The 16,189-nt window shown below is 42.2% G+C and overlaps 2 protein-coding genes across 8 annotated transcripts in view; one reads left to right on the top strand and one right to left on the bottom strand.

Moving 5' to 3' along the window:
• Positions 1-16,189, top strand: part of RAD51B (RAD51 paralog B) — a 730,112-nt gene that overhangs the window by 453,172 nt on the left and 260,751 nt on the right. The window lies entirely within an intron of this gene.
• LOC131381474 (uncharacterized) overlaps positions 1-16,189 on the bottom strand; it is a 52,007-nt gene that overhangs the window by 1,280 nt on the left and 34,538 nt on the right. For all 4 annotated transcript variants that reach the window (XR_009210226.1, XM_058429430.1, XM_058429429.1 and 1 more), the window contains one exon: positions 1,554-1,738. Coding sequence is in view for 3 of the 4 variants with exons in the window: in XM_058429430.1 (XP_058285413.1) it covers positions 1,554-1,738 (185 nt within the window). In the remaining variant the exon portion in view is untranslated. The remainder of the gene's footprint in view (positions 1-1,553; positions 1,739-16,189) is intronic.

Genomic DNA, 16,189 nt, shown 5'->3' with positions numbered 1-16,189 from the left:
ATACATATACATTATGCAGCCATTTGCCTCTGTGTATACATATATATCATTGTGTAGATTGCACTTTTTCAGAAAAGACAACTGATCACCAGCACGTCACTCTCACTTCCTCCCATGTACATTTTGTATCTTCCCCACAGGGAAGTGAAACTGGTGGTGGGTTGGAAGAGATTGAATTTGCTGAAGTGGATTCTGCCAAGTGGCTGTTTGTGGATGACCTTTGTCTTATTGGCGGTAATAGTGGGAGTTACAGATTCCTGGCAAAATGTCTGTTCACATCTCATCACAATTAGAATCATAAACTATGGGCTTTGTGGATTTGTTCACCTGAGATAGTGATGAACTAGGAATCAAAAGATCTGGGTTTTAGCTCTATCTCTAAATATCTACATATATGTGAAGATAGCCATGTGTACCACTGTGGATATTTTCCCTCTTTTGTCTTGTCTTCTCCATGAGACTTTCAAATCCTCAAAGGCACAAAGCATCTTTAATTTACACAGCATTCACTTTTTCATCTTTGTTTGTTCCTAGACTGCATTTAGTAGAGATGTAATAAGTACTTACTGACTGATAGAATGAGACCACATCCTGCCTTAGATGAACTGGAATTCTATTTGAAAGTGTTTCCAACCAGAAATATTCTGCTTTGGTGCCACTGCTACTGTTCGGATTCAACTATAGCAGCCACAGTGTGATCAGACACCTTCACCCCTCAGGCGCCACTCTTGGCCACCCTGAGAAGACGGGCCCCCCTGCCAGCATGTCTTTGGGGCCCAGTGTTTCTGTCTCTCTGCTTCTCCCAACACGCAGTGGCCTGAGGAAGAAGAGCTTTGGTATATAATTTCTTTTTCCCCCCACAAGCCAAGAGGGATTGAGCACTCATGAATATTTTAAGCATGTTACAAAGAACACAAAAGCTGTGCTTTCATGGGAGGATTAAATGTTGGTGTTTGACTCCTCACAATCAGCACATTTTAAAACATAAACCAGATCATGTCAATCTCCTGCTTCAGAGCCACCAGTGGTCTCCCCAATTCTTGCAACCAAACCCAAGGCTGGGTGCCAGCCTCCAAGGCACTGCCTGGCTCAGCCCTGCCCACTGCTCTGACCACCCCTTGCAGTAACTCCAGCCATGCTGATCTACTCTGGGTTCCCAGGGCATCGTAAGCATCTTTCTCTTTAGGACCTTTCTACTCATCTCCCCTGCCTGGGATTCTGCCCGGAACTCTGTGCTACCCCAGGATCATCACTCAGATCTAGCCTGAATGTCCTGTCTCAGACAGGACTCCCCTGACTGTCCTATCAGTATCTACACCCAATATTTTATTTCCTCACATCACTCATCATATCTGAAATTGCCTTGCTCATTTCCGGGTTTTCTTGTTTACTGTTGGACCCTGACTAGGGGGTCTCACTCTACAAGGGCAGAAAGAGGTTGTCTTAGTCCTGTTCTCTGTTGTTACCCAGAAGCTGGAACAACGCCTGTTCCCCAGTGGTTGCTCAGTAAACATACGTGGACTCAATGAGGGATTGAATTGGAGGTTGTTTACCTCTCTCCTGGCTTTTGCTTCCCTCTCTTCCTTTGTCTCTCTTTTGTGGAATCTGTACCATGAAAAGGGCTGTTGTCCAGTACTGGAACAGAGGCCTTGGATTGAGGTCCTGGTTGACTCACTTGATCTGAAGCTTCTGGTCATGCACAACTGCCAATTGGAAATAGCTACTGTAGAACCACCCTCTTTTTCCAAAGGGTCGGCAAGGAAATCAAAAATAGAAATAAATTTCAGATAGTCATGTAATACTTTACTAATACTAACCCTAGGAATAACTTTGCAATAACTTTGCAACCTTAACTTCCATTATTCTCACTAGGCAGTTCTGCTTCTTCAATACCTTTAGTTTGTTACATGCGCTGCAATCCAGCCCAAAACAGGAGAAGCCCTATAGAATATATGTTGCTTGCCAGGCGCGGTGGCTCACGCTTGTAATCCCAGCGCTTTGGGAGGCCGAGGCGGGCGGATCACGAGGTCAGGAGATCGAGACCACGGTGAAACCCCGTCTCTACTAAAAATACAAAAAAAATTAGCCGGGCGTGGTGGCGGGCGCCTGTAGTCCCAGCTACTCAGAGAGGCTGAGGCAGGAGAATGGTGTGAACCCGGGAGGCGGAGCTTGCAGTGAGCCGAGATTGCGCCACTGCACTCCAGCCTGGGCGACAGAGCGAGACTCCGTCTCAAAAAAAAAAAAAAAAAAAAAGAATATATGTTGCTGTATCCTCAGATATGGCCAATAAAATTTGTTTGTGACCTGTAAGAAGCAGATGGTTCACTGAAGGCCATTCATAGAGGAGGCAAAGCACCAAAATTCAGTGTCTATCCTTAATTTTTCCTTATTAGAAAGTCTGGAATAGAGGGATACATTTTCAGGATCCTTCCTAATAGAGGAGTTCTTTTTTTATTTGGATGAAGAGATTATTTCTGTAATTTCCCACAGTCTTAGGCTGAACTCTCCAAGTAATGAACTTTTACTCAGAATAGTCTAGGCTTTGTGTACTCGTGGAAAGTGTAATATAGCTTGCCTTGTTGGTTTTTCTGGAGATAGCACGTTTGGGTCACAGGGGTTCAGCCAGTCTTTGGCTGTTATGCAGTGTAATTTTATGGGAATAGTTTTATAATGTTAACATCTGTAGACTGAGAGCTTGATGTAGACATCACCCAGATTGCCTGGGAAAGGCCACTGACTTTGGGAGCTAATTCTTGATAGGTAAAATATTTAGCGCTCTCTCTTTTTTTTTTTATTTGCCTAGATACAGCTACCAACCTTACCATTTCCATCTTTTACTGCAGATGAGCTATGTGTCTATTTTTTTTTATCTCCTTGCAGTATGCATTTTTGCAAGTTAGGGGACAAAGCCCAGGCCCTTGGCTTTTTAACTTTTCTGCTTCCTTGATATTTGTACATGAGATAAGATGTTAAAGGATTTCTCTTTACAGATTTCTGTTGAAGAGATACGGAACTGACTGGATATTCATATGCGTGCTGTCCTCTGCTTCATTAACTCTATGTTCATATTTCTTTTTCCCATGAAGCCTCTGTCGCCCACTTTGTTTAAAATTGCAACCTATTCCCACACCTTAAGCTAAATCTCCCTTACCCTAGTTTGTTTCCCATAGTAATGATCATACTGTATTATTTGTAATACATACTGTATTATTTGTCATTTATTACGTTTATTGTCTGCCTCCCACCACTAGAATGTAAACTACAGGGAAGGATTTCTATCTGTTTTATTCACATTGTATCCCAAGTGCATACAGCAGTGCTTGGTGCATAGTAAGGCTTTGATAAATATTTATTAAATGAATGCACTGACATCCTAGTGAAAAGACAGATACTGTAGTGTAGTGATGAAAAGCTTGGGCTTTGGAGTGAAACGAGCCTGGGTTTGAATCCCATCTTTGCTGCTTACCAGCTATGTGTCTTTAGAAAGTGATTTAACCTCTCTGAGACTCATTTTTCTCATCTATAAAATGAATATTATAGCACCTTGAAAGTGTTGTGAAGATAAATAAAAAGATAAATAGGCAATACAGCATGGTAGGTAAGAAACAAGGCTTTATCGTCCAAGGGATATGGGTTCTGGGCTCTCCCATTACCTTATACAATTTTTATAAGCCCTCTAAGCTCATTTTCTTTACCTGTCAAATGGATATAAAATACTATGGCCTGCCTCAGAGGAGAGTGGCCAGGATTAAAGGAGGTAATCTCTGTGTAGTGCTTAGCAGACTGATGAACTCATAACAAGGGACTAACTAATTGAAGATGATGATGATGATAATATTTGAAAGGTGCTTAGCTTTATTGCTCACACATCATAGTAATGCTCAATAAATGGTAGCCTTGATAATAAATGAAGGACAACTTTATTAGAACTCTGGGAACCTCCTAAATTTGCCATTTTCTTTGTGTTCTCCTTTCTCCAGGGGGAAGTAAGGCAAATGCTTGAAGTTATCTTTGTGAGATACTTGTTTCAACTCAAAAATGAAACAGCAAACAATTTTTATGTGCCACACTTTTTGCCCTGTCACCGACAGTTCTGTTATGATTTCAGAACTTAATTTCTAATTTTTGGATGCAGTTGCACAGGGGTATTTCTTCACCAGGTGATCACTGTGGAGGCTTAATATAACTCAGGCATTTGCTCAGCTGGTTTTGAGCTAATGGAATTGGCTGTAGTGGCTGTAGTTAGGGGAGATTATAATGTCTGAAGGGTTTCATTGGCTTCCACTTCCTTCTGCCGAGTTGTAGTAAAAGACAAGAGATGCCTCTTCTGGCTCTACTTCTCATTTGCTGTGTGAGTCTCAGCAAGACACTTCACTGCTGCTGAGAACCACACCCACTAAGTGGACGACCCAGTTGTGAATCCTTGCTCCATTCTGCTGTATGACCCTGACCAAATTATTCAGTGTCACCATATCTTATTTTCCACCTTTGTAAATAAATAAATATATATGACGAATAGAATGATCCTATACCTTAGGGCTTTGTGAAGATTAAATGAGATACTGCATGTAAAGGGCACTTTGGAAGTACTCAATAATACTTCTTATTATGTTTTCTTTATAAAAAAATTGAAATGTTCTATTACCATGGTATTTTAAGTTTATAAACACTTTCATATATATATATATATATATTTTTTTTTTTTTTTTTTTTTTTGAGACGGAGTCTCTCTCTGTCACCCAGGCTGTAGTGCAGTGGCGTGATCTCGGCTCACTGCAGGCTCCGCCTCCCGGGTTCACACCATTCTCCTGCCTCAGCCTCCCCAGTAGCTGGGACTACAGGCGCCCGCCACCTCACCTGGCTAACTTTTTGTATTTTTAGTAGAGACGGGGTTTCACCGTGTTAGCCAGGATGGTCTCGATCCCCTGACCTTGTGATCCGCCCGCCTCGGCCTCCCAAAGTGCTGGGATTACAGGCGTGAGCCACTGTGCCCGGCCCAACACTTTCTATATTATAAAAGTTCTAGAACTTCAGCTTCTGCCCATGATGTCCTGTGGGGTCCTGAAAGCAACTGTTGAAGAATATCTTTGCTTGAAAAGAGCCACGAGTGACCACTGTGTCTTCCTAAAAGTGGTCAGACACAATTGTCTCTCAATTATTTAGTGTAATGTAGGGAAATAACCGAGATTAACTGGTGGTTATGATTTTGCTTAAGGCAGCGTGATGAGGACACTAAAGTTAGGGCAGCTCCTGAGCAGGAGGAGGCTGCTATCCAGAGTCAGGAAGTCTCCCAAGGTGTTTTTTAACTGGTGATCAGCTTTTGGCCAAAAGCCTATTACTCTCAGGTGAACCTGGCCCTGTTCTTGGTCCCAAAGCTCCCGGACCAGGCTGAGCTATAAAAATAGAATGCCAAATTATTGATCCTACAGTGCAAAATTAAGCTGTTCTGTGCACTGGATAGGCTTGCCTAAGTTCCCCTTTAAGGCAAATTCAGTGACAAATCAAATTATTGGACAGTTGCTTGGTAAGTACAGAATTGATGTGAGGGGAGTTAAGTGATTCAGATGCTTATGTTATCAGGCCCTGTTAGCCTGCTGTTCCACCTCCACAGTGCAGATCTGTCTGACAGGTGACCACTTGAGTGGGCACACAGGACTTCCTGGCAACCCTGGTTAGGTCTGGAACAAGCACTGCCATCATTTTTCTTTTTTTTCTTAGAGATGCACTCTCACTCTGTCATACAGAGCTGGAGTATAGTGGTGCAATATAGCTCACTGCAGCCTCGAACTTCTGGGCTCAAGCGATCCTCTCCCGTCAGCATCCTGAGTAGTTGGGATTACAGGTGTAAGCCTCCATGCCAGGCTATACTTTATGTATAATTTTTTAGCTGACAGACTTCCTCCCCATATCCTGTTATATATATTTTTTATTTTTTATTTAAATTTTATTTTGCATCAGAGTAAAACATGTATATTGTTTTACAAATCTAGTAATAGTATAGATTTGTACTGAAAACCAGTTTCTTGCCCCAATTTCCCCACTCTCCTTTGCTTCTTAAGCTTCGGGAGCAGCCACTTTCAAATCTCTTGTTGTTGATTCTACTAGTGACCCCCACATTTCTAACTGATATGCTTGAATTGCTGTTTCTTAATTTTTCTATTTTAGATATTATCTCATGTTTTCTTTTTTTTTTTTTTTTTTTTTTGAGATGGAGTCTCGCTCTGTTACCCAGGCTGGAGTGCAGTGGCGTGATCTCGGCTCACTGCAAGCTCTGCCTCCCGGGTTCACGCCATTCTCCTGTCTCAGCCTCTCCGAGTAGCTGGGACTACAGGCGCCCGTCACCACGCCCGGCTAATTTTTTTGCATTTTTAGTAGAGACGGGGTTTCACCATGGTCTCGATCTCCTGACCTTGTGATCCGCCCACCTCGGCCTCCCAAAGTGCTGGGATTACAAGCGTGAGCCACTGCGCCTGGCCTATCTCATGTTTTCTATGGACGATGACCATAGGGTACTTACACCATTCTCTCCTTCAGTTTCACTCTTCCCCTTCTTTTTTCCAGTGTGATTATATCATAATATTCAGTTAATATTTACATTACTGTGACAATGTAAGCATTCATGGCAGAGCTACAAAATGTACCATGATTACATTTACTTTCTTCCTTCCTTCCTTTGTTGTTTGCATTTTTAAATTTCTCTCTGGAGCACACATTTCTCTACCCACATCTCCTATCTTTAAATCGATAAGAGCATATGAAACCATAATGCCTTGCCTTTACCACACCTAACAAAATTAACAATTCATTAATATTATCTAATACCCAGCCCATAATCAGATTTCCCTGATTGTCTCAAAGATATCCTTTTACAGTTGATTAGTTTAAATAAGGACCTAAATAAGGTCCATAAATTGCATTTGGTTGTTATATCCTTTTACTTTCTTTTATTCTGGAGTACTTCCCAGAATAAAATAATAAATGTCACAAATAATTAATAATTAAGGTCAGAAATAATTACTTCCTTACTCTCCTTTTATTTGTGACATTAATTATTTGGAGAAATTGGATATCAGATGCCCTACATTCTAGATTTGGCTGATGGCTTCTTCACCATGTCCTTTTAACTTGTTCTTCTAGATCTTATGTTTCCCATAAACTGGTGGTTGCTGCTAAGGTTTGATTAGATTAAGGTTTAGAGGGTTTTGTTTTGTTTTGTTTTGTTTTTTTCTTTTTAGGCAAAAACACTCTATAGGTGGTGCTAGTACTTCCTATTTTATCATGTCACAAGGCAATAATGTCTGACTATATCATCTTTAATGGTGATTAAGTTGATCAGTGGTTCGGGATAGTGGCAGCCTGATCTTCCCATGACCAAGGTTTCTGTCAACTTTTCACCTACTGGTTTTAGCACCCATTGATGATCCTTGCCTAGATCCATTGTTTAATGAGACACATATTCTGTCCTTTCATTCTGCAGTTCTGTCCTGTGCCAGTGAGTGCTGATTGTTATGCAGTTTAACTCCAGAAGGCCATCTTATTTTCCTCATTTCCAAGTCTGTGTTAGAGTCAGGGGGTTTCTCTGTGACCCTCATGTGCTACCTAATAACTGACTAAATTTATATGAAAGTAACATTCTTACAGTTGTATTGATTAAAATTTTTATTTGAACCTCTAGTTGAGCTTTGCTGTTGGCTTTGAAAACATAATGGAAAAGTGGAAAGCATTCTTGTCAGTCATGTTGAAAAGTAACTGGCAGAAAAAGTGGACTTAAAAAAAAAAGTAGTGGAACAAATAAGGGGACTCTGCTTTGGTTTATAATGCCTCCTTTCTCTAGGGTAGGAAAATTTTGAAGTCCAATGGGGTCTCTCCTGCCTGCGAGGGAATTGGCGAGAAGCTATCAGGATATGCATGGATAACACACAGTCACACAGTCATTTGAGGACTTTTTGGTTGCTGTTTTGTTTTAGTTTTTACCCCCTTAGAGAAGTCTTTCATAAAAATTTTTCCTAAACCCTGTTGCATGCAAATTAGGGCTTTTCCTTTCCTCTGTAATGGGGCCTGATACTCTTTGATGTGTTGTAGCAGAATTTAGCTTCTAAATACAGTTTGAAACTTAGCTCTCCACACACACACACACACACACACACCCTTGAATTCTCAACTGACATATTATTTCTATTTTTTTGTCCTTACTGCAAGACCTGTCCTGTAGGAACCAAGTTCAGTGGTAGGAGGAGATTATGTAGACATCTTGCCTCTACTTCCTGTAAAGTTGGGTCATGCAGACATGAGATGCAGGTGAACAGGAGAAGGAAGTCCTCTCCAGTGTCTCCCAGCTGGGAGCCTGTTTTCATGCTTTTCAAAGAGCTCCTTTTTTGAGACAGATGCATCCCTGGTATAAATACCTGTGCTGTTATTACAGAAAGAGACAGATTGGTCACCTTGTTAATGACTTCCAGTATTCCAGAGTTCCTCCTCTGAAATACTCTGCAGATCCAAATTATCATAATATAGGGGCCTGCCTCTTCGGCCATTTAGAATGACCTTCCACATAACTCTCAATGTCCAAATTGGGCCCTTCTTTCAAGGCCCAGATCAAATGACTCCTCCTCTGAGTCTTCCAGTGAGAAGTCATACCTTCTCATCTCCTAGCTTCCCATCCATCCTCTTTTCATGGGTTACTTGCTACGTTTCATTTTAGCTCATTTGCGTACTCATTTTACTTCTTTTTTTAACAGAAAAATATCAGTCTTTGTTTTAACCACGATTTGTATTTAATAAGTATTTTAATAACATTTTAAATTTTAATAATTGATTACTTGAGTAATTTTGTTTTCTGAGATATTCAGCTTTTATTTCAACTATGCTTCCAATATCTACAGGGGAGTCTGTCGGTCACATGTTGAGCCAGGTTTTCTATTTCAAAAGAGGAAGGAAAAGAATATGTAGGGGAATTAGTATGGAGCTGGAGTGAGAAGAACTAGATTCAAAACCCGTCTCCACCACTTCAGAGCCACTGCTTTAGTGCAATTGGTATGTCAGCAGGGGCCCTCCCTGAAAAATACACAGCTCTGTAGCAAAAGTCATCTATAAGACATATTTAAGACTTAGTTCATCAGAAAGAGGAAAGGGAAGAAAGGACTGTGTAGATTTATGAGCAGTGGTGGATGGTACAGGGATGGGGTCTTGGGCCCTCAAAGCCCTCCGAGGTAGTACCGGCTACTGGGAAAAGGATGTCGGGGAGCAGGTCCCACTTTTAGCTGCACTTGGAAAGATGAGTGTACAAAGCTTATGGAGTACTCAGGACAGAGAGATCATGGTGAGTGTTAGGGAAGGAAGCCTTAAATATAAACTTTACTCTTTAACCTCCTTGCAGTCTTGCCCTGAACCTCCTTAGTCCCAGGTATGGATTTCCCTCACTTCTTACTTCCGTAGTCCTCTCTTGGAAGCTCTTTGGCTGAGTTAATGAAGGGGACCACTACTCATAAACCATAACCAGCACTTACAAGGAGCCTCACATTAGTAATGGACAGCAACCCTCAGAGACAGCATAGGTCCTAATGCTATTATTAATAGTCAAACCTATATAGAAAAAAAGGAGAAGCAAAGATCCAGTTCCACAGGACATAACAATTCACAAGCAGCTCATCCTTATTTCAGAAAGCCATTAAGACCTAGCTTTCTCATGGAGGTTATTCTTTCACCATCAGTCTGCCTCTTTCTGGGAGGTGCCCTCCCCTTCAGGATCAAGGAGTGTAAAGACCATGAAATATGGAGTCAGACTTGGGTTTAGGCCCATTTATATGCTGTAAACTTTAGGCAAGTCGCTTTTTCTCTCTGATGCGGAAAGAGATATAATATATACCTTATTGATGTTGATAAAGATGTTCAGATGAAATTTTATATTCATATAAATGTGTATATTATATACATGGCCCCTTCATTATTTTAAAGCAATGTAAATCTTATCTATTACCATAGTATTTCAAAGGCTACATCTTGCCACAGGTGAGAATCAGAGGTATGTTGTAGGGGTTTTTTTTGTTTGTTTTTGAGACAGAGTCTTGCTTTGTCATACAGGCTGGAGTGTAGTGGCATGATCTCGGCTCACTGCAACCTCCGTCTCCCAGGTTCAAGCAATTCTCTCGTGTGCCTCAGCCTACCAAATAGCTGGGACTATAGGCGCGTGCCACCATGCCCGGCTAATTTTTGTATTTTTTGTAGAGACAGGGTTTTGCCATGTTGGCCAGAGTGGTCTTGAACTCCTGGACTAAAGTGATCTGCCCGTCTCGGCCTCCCAAAACGTTGGGATTACAGACGTGAGCCACTGCGACCAGCCAGAGGCATGCTGTGTTCTATGGGCTCTTTTGCCTACCAGTGCCAGAAATTTCCTACACTTCTTGGCATCTTGCTTTTCTCTCCTGTGAAACAGGCAATACTAGTTGCCCTAGAGAAGAAACTTATCTAGAGAAAAAAATGTACAAGATAGACACAGCTGATGAGTTACCCTTATGCTATTTCCAGTACTACCAATTTCATTTCTTCCAGAAGGATTTAGAATGCCACATAGTAGTTTTCCTGGTGCCATGCTTGAAATGGTGAATCTATTTGAAAGAAGTGGTTTTGTAGTCACATTGATGTTGCTGCTTGCTGCAAGCCAGGCAAGTCACTTAATATCTTTATCCTTAAAAGAGGAATAATGTCACCTACCTCATGGGGTTACGATGAGGATGAAAGGAGGTCTGTAACTAAGGCACTGAACACGGTGTTTGATACTCACTGGGTACCCAGTAAATGTTAGGTTTCTTTGTCTAGACTATATAATGCTCTTCAGTTTTCACCCTGATCAAATTGCATTTGTTAAAAATTCCAAGTAAGACATGGCACTGGGTACTTTAAATAAAGGGGTGCTAAGGGAAGGTCAGCATGCGGTAGAGGGCTGAAAGAGCCATTTACATTTGTTTGTTTGTTTGTTTTGTTTTGTAATAAACAACAGTGGCTTCTCATCTCCTTTACCCGGTCCTGAGCCTGCTGAGTCACTGTTCCAGCCCTTGGGCCACATGATCTCAGGCTGTGTCTGTGGAATACAGCAAAACCCACAAGAAACCAGCACTAATAGATGGCAGGTCATTTTGAGGGATTTTTGTTTGCGTTCCTGTGCTTGCATTCCTGGTGAGATAGGAAACCTTTAATAAGACTTTTCCTAAATGATGTTGCATGTGAAATGCAGATTTTTTTTCTCTGTTCTCCTAACAAATGACCATTTCATGAGGTTTCTTTTCATTTTTTCTTCTTTCCTGCTTCTCAGTACATTCCACAAAGAGCTTATTCCTCTGCTGGTTACTGATTGATGGTTCTACTCTGTATGCCCTTTAATTTTGCAATAAACCAACAAGGAGTTGAGACCACAAACTTAAAGAGAATTGACTTATTTGACTGGATCCACTGGAGCCAACAGGCAGATTTAGTCATTTCAGTGTGGTCCTGGGGAGGGCAGGAGGAGTCCACGAGAAGGAACACCGTGTTGTCAATAACCAGACAGAAAAAAGCTTGCTTATCCTCTCATTCCAAAGCATGTGGGCATCTGTTCTCGGCAGTGATCCCTTTCCAGGCCTTGATGGAGGCAGGACGGCTTCCACGAGATTTGCTCAGAACTCCGGGATTCTGAATTCAGTGGGACTTCAGGTATGTAAGATTGGTAGTCAGTGTTTCCAGCTTCTGTGTCCCTTTTTTCAAAGGGATCATGGTATACCTCTAAGGACTGCAGGAACAGCCATAAACCCTCCTCAGTTACCAGTCGTTAAACAGCCTGGCCTCTTGGCTAGATGACTTCAAAGACCAAAGACAAACCCCTGGCCCTACCACCTCTATCCTAGCTGTGTCTTTAACATAAGGCCAGGACCTCTGTCAGGTTATAGACACTAATACACTTCATGAGCTGGTTCCCAAATATATTAAGAATTAATTATTTTTTTCTTATTTAGCACTACCATTGTACAGAGTAACCCATCTGAAAAATAAATGTAAATATCATTTCAAATAGGAAAAACAAGAAAATATTTCTTAAACTAAAGACTTTTAGTTTTAGAGGTATGCATTTGAAAACACAGATACCGTCATCACTTATATTTAAGACTGGTTCCAGAACCGTGCTGCTCTCTGTGCGTTGAAGTAAAACTGAGAAGACAAGTGCCCAAATGGAATTTTTCCCACCTGTGAACTCCTATTCCAGATCTCAGTGTTGTTTGTGGCTCTTCCACATTTAACCAGCTAACTGCCTGCTCTTATTCTGTTCTTATGTGACAACCAATCTTCTGAAACTCTTGTCATCACATTTCAGCAGAAGTGAAAATATTAGCAGAGTGGTTGGTGGCCAAGACAGAAATAGAACCCAGGAGTCTGTGTCCTTACCCTTGTCGGACCTACTGGAGCATGGTTCCTCCCGCCTGAAGACTCAGTGTTTCCAACTCTAACAAACAGAATTCTAACAGTTGACTGGTTTCTTCTTGCTACTCAAAATTTGTTTTATACTTAAACATTTTGTACAGTTTTTTCTTTATGAATGATGTTGCATTAAACAAATGGGACTTGGTTAATCTGATATCAGTGAATGCCTTATTCTGAGGAAATCAATCCACAAATATCCATGGGACCATGAGTTTTCATATTGAGAACCTTTTTATGTGATAGACTAGAGAGCCAGGCAGATGTGGTCTGAGTCTGGTGCTCCCATGTGCCAGCTATTTGATCTCAGAAAATGCCTCAACTTCTTGAACCTCAGTTTCCTCATCTTTACAACCAGGATGATAATGTTTACCTCACTGAGTTGTGAGGATAAAATAAGCCAACATATCTCAAGCAATTGGTAGGGGTCTCACACATAGGAAATGCTTAGTGAATGTGAGTTTCCTCTCTTCCTCCTTCACTCCTTTAGAACAGGGTCAGAGATGTAGAAACACATAAAATCTCATGAAATGTGCACCATAGAGAGAGAAGGATAATACAAATGACATAAAAAGTCTTGTACTAAGTTACTTGGTATTGATTCTAAAGTCAGGGTATTATCTAGGGCAAGGTGGCTCACACCTGTAAACCCAGCACTTTGGGAGGCCAAGGCAGGAGGATCACTTAACCCTTGGAGTTTGAGACCAGCCTGGGAACATAGGAAAACTCTGTCTCTACAAAAAATAAAACATTAGCCGAGTGTGGTGGTGCATGCCTCTGTTCCCAGCTCCTCTTGTGTCTGTGGTGGGAGGAACGCTTGAGCTCAGGAGTTCAAGGCTGCAGTGAGCCGTGATTGCACTACTGCAGTTTAGTCTGGATGGCAGAGCAAGAGCCTGTCTCAAAATAAAAATAAAAATAAAAGAAATAAAGTATGAGTATTAAGAAGTGAGAGAAAAGTTAGGGCTAGAATAGTTAGCAAAGATTTCATGGAAAAGGTGGGATTTGAACTGGCCCCTCAAAGATGGAGACTTAGAGAGTAAAGGAGGCTATTTCAGACTGGGGCATTTGGGGTGGATAAACCATGAGAAATAGAGAAATTAGAATGAGAATGTTATAAGCCTTGGTTTTCCTATTGGAATAATTGAATGCAATAGAATAATAAGTAAAAGGATAATATTAATATGTGTTAGGCACTGTCTTAAATGCTTTATATGCTAACTCATTTATCCTTAAACAGGTAAATTGCTATGCCAATTATACAGTTGAAGAAAGTGAGGCACAGAGAGATTAAATAATCTACCTGAGTAGGTGTGGAATAAATAATCTACAACGAGTAGGCAATGGAGCTGAGATGGAAGCCCAGGGGATCTGACTCCAGAGTCCACCCTCCTAACCCAGAACAGCTGCTTCAGTCACTTCCCAGCTCCCCTCACTCTGCATTGAGGATCAGCTAAGACCATTCTGTGAACATACCCTGAAAAGTATAAAGTACCATATACGTGTAAAATGACATGGTTATTCTTATTAATGATGTCATATGAGAGGCGACAAATAGCTACCTGAAAATGAGGGAGAAAAACTATAGTCTAGCACCCACATGCAGTTGTACTGGGCAGGTTTAGCCAATGCACAGCATATATGCCTCACCATCCTCTCTAGCGACTCTGAGTCCTGAAAGCCTCATGTTTCCCATTTGGACAGTGTTCCAGGAAGCCATTTCCAAGCCAGTATCAGAGATTAAAAACCTGTTTGGCATCTGGCAGTAGGGCTTGTGCCTCAAGTGTGATCTGCCTTTGGCCAGGACATCCTTTTTTTTTTTTTTTTTTTTTTTTTGTTGTTGAGATGGAGTTTTGCTCTTGTTGCCTAGGCTGGAGTGCAGTGGCATGATCTTAGCTCACTGTAACCTCCACCTCCCGAGTTTAAGTGATTCTCCTGCCTCAGCCTCCCGAGTAGCTGGATTACAGGCGTGTGCCACCACGCCTGACTAATTTTTTGTAGTTTTAGTAGAGACAGGGTTTCACCATGTTGACCAGGCTGGTCTTGAACTCCTGACCTCAGGTGGTCCACCTGCCTCGGCCTCCCAAAGTGCTGGGATTACAGGCATGAGCCACCGTGCCCAGCCTCAGGACATCCTTTTTAACGGGCTTGTACCACATGATTGGGAGTTTGAATGTTAGTAACCATGATGGAAGATCTCCACTCCAAGGGCATCACCGTGGGAGGAAGCCTGCCCCTACTTACCATGTAAATATTTAGCCATTTCAATATATTTGTTCTGGACCTGTTCTTCTTATGTGTCTCTCCTGTGTTGACTCTGTTTAATTGTAGGTCATTATTGTGTGTCTATATTGATGTCATTTCTTCAAGTACAGACACAGACAGCATTGCTTCAGCTGCCCCCACCCCTCCTTTTAAAAATAACACCTTACACAATATCCCTTCCTTGAGGACATCAAATAAATAACTTTTGTTCAAGAGCATATCTGATAAAGTGGCTAACTTGGAAATTTGTTCCTAGGCAGAACCTTGTGACCTCTGTTTGAACACATAGTGAGTGGCCTTTGCTCCCATTTTATGCTACAGATTCATTCTGGAGATAGAATTGGTCGCACCTCTCCAGGCACTGAGTTTGGAGAGCCCTTGGTGATTATGATGCCATTTGTGCTGGTGGCACAGAAATGCAAGCAGTAAGCCCAGAATTGCTTACCCTCCACTGGAGGTTTCTCAGAGGCTGGGTGGGACCCGAGACTCCTCTGCTTCAACTCTGCTCTACTATACGCCACTGGAAGTGTAGCTGAGGCTGAAGGGTATCAATGTTGGTATTTATCAGGTTGGACTCCCCCAAGTGCCCTATTTTCATACCTCCAAGGAGCAAGTGATTCAACAGAACTGTTTTCTTGGTCTCAAATGAGTCTAAGAAGGGGAAATCACTTGATACCAGCTGTCTGTGAGGGACCGATCACAAAGCTGTGTCTTTCTAATCCTCCTTGCAAATCAAAGGGAGGGGAATCCCCAGAGCCCAGGAGTACACATGAATAGAAAGCACCACAAGTAATAAAAACACCTAAAAAGGTCAGCAGAAACTTGGGGGGCTGCTGGAAATTCACCTCCTCTGCCTTTCTATGGGACTCAGTGGGCAGTGATCAGGTAGCAGGCAAGGATACCCAGCTACACGCCAAAGCAACTTGGCCACAGGACACATACAGTGCAGCAGAAGGCTGGTAGGATAGTTTCTTCCATATCCATGCGAATCTCAGAGTCATCTGACCATTGGCCTTGTTCTCTTCCAGATTCTAGCTGGCCAGAGACTTTTTTGGCCTCATGCTAACTGCAAAATCGCACACAGTTGGCGAATACACCATTGGAAGCCACTGTGGCTGCATTGTCACAGTTCACCAGTTGTGCGTGTTATTTCCTGCAGTGGGCCCAAGATCACTGACAGGATGCCGCCGGGGTTGGGCTGAAGGTGGAAACAGCACACTAGCTTGCTGTTTGTGGCCTCTTTACAACTGCCGGCCCCATCTGAGATCCGGAACCAACACGTGCTAACCTCAGCCCATTGGGGCCAGTGGGGCAGCCGGCAGTGGAACCATAGCTCTCCACACCTATGTCTATGGCATGGTAGCTGCCGGCCCACAGTTTCCACTGCATCCCCTTGCATGTGCACCCCAAGAGAAGTAGGCCAAAGAGAAAGCTGCCTCAGGGAGCCACATGGTTATCTTGTGTGTTTACTTTTGCCAAATGG

This window comes from Hylobates moloch, unplaced genomic scaffold (assembly GCF_009828535.3).
Source record: "Hylobates moloch isolate HMO894 unplaced genomic scaffold, HMol_V3 SCAFFOLD_16, whole genome shotgun sequence".
NCBI lineage: Eukaryota > Metazoa > Chordata > Mammalia > Primates > Hylobatidae > Hylobates > Hylobates moloch.
Note: the sequence above shows the minus strand (reverse complement) of the source record. Positions and strands in the feature narration are given on the sequence as shown.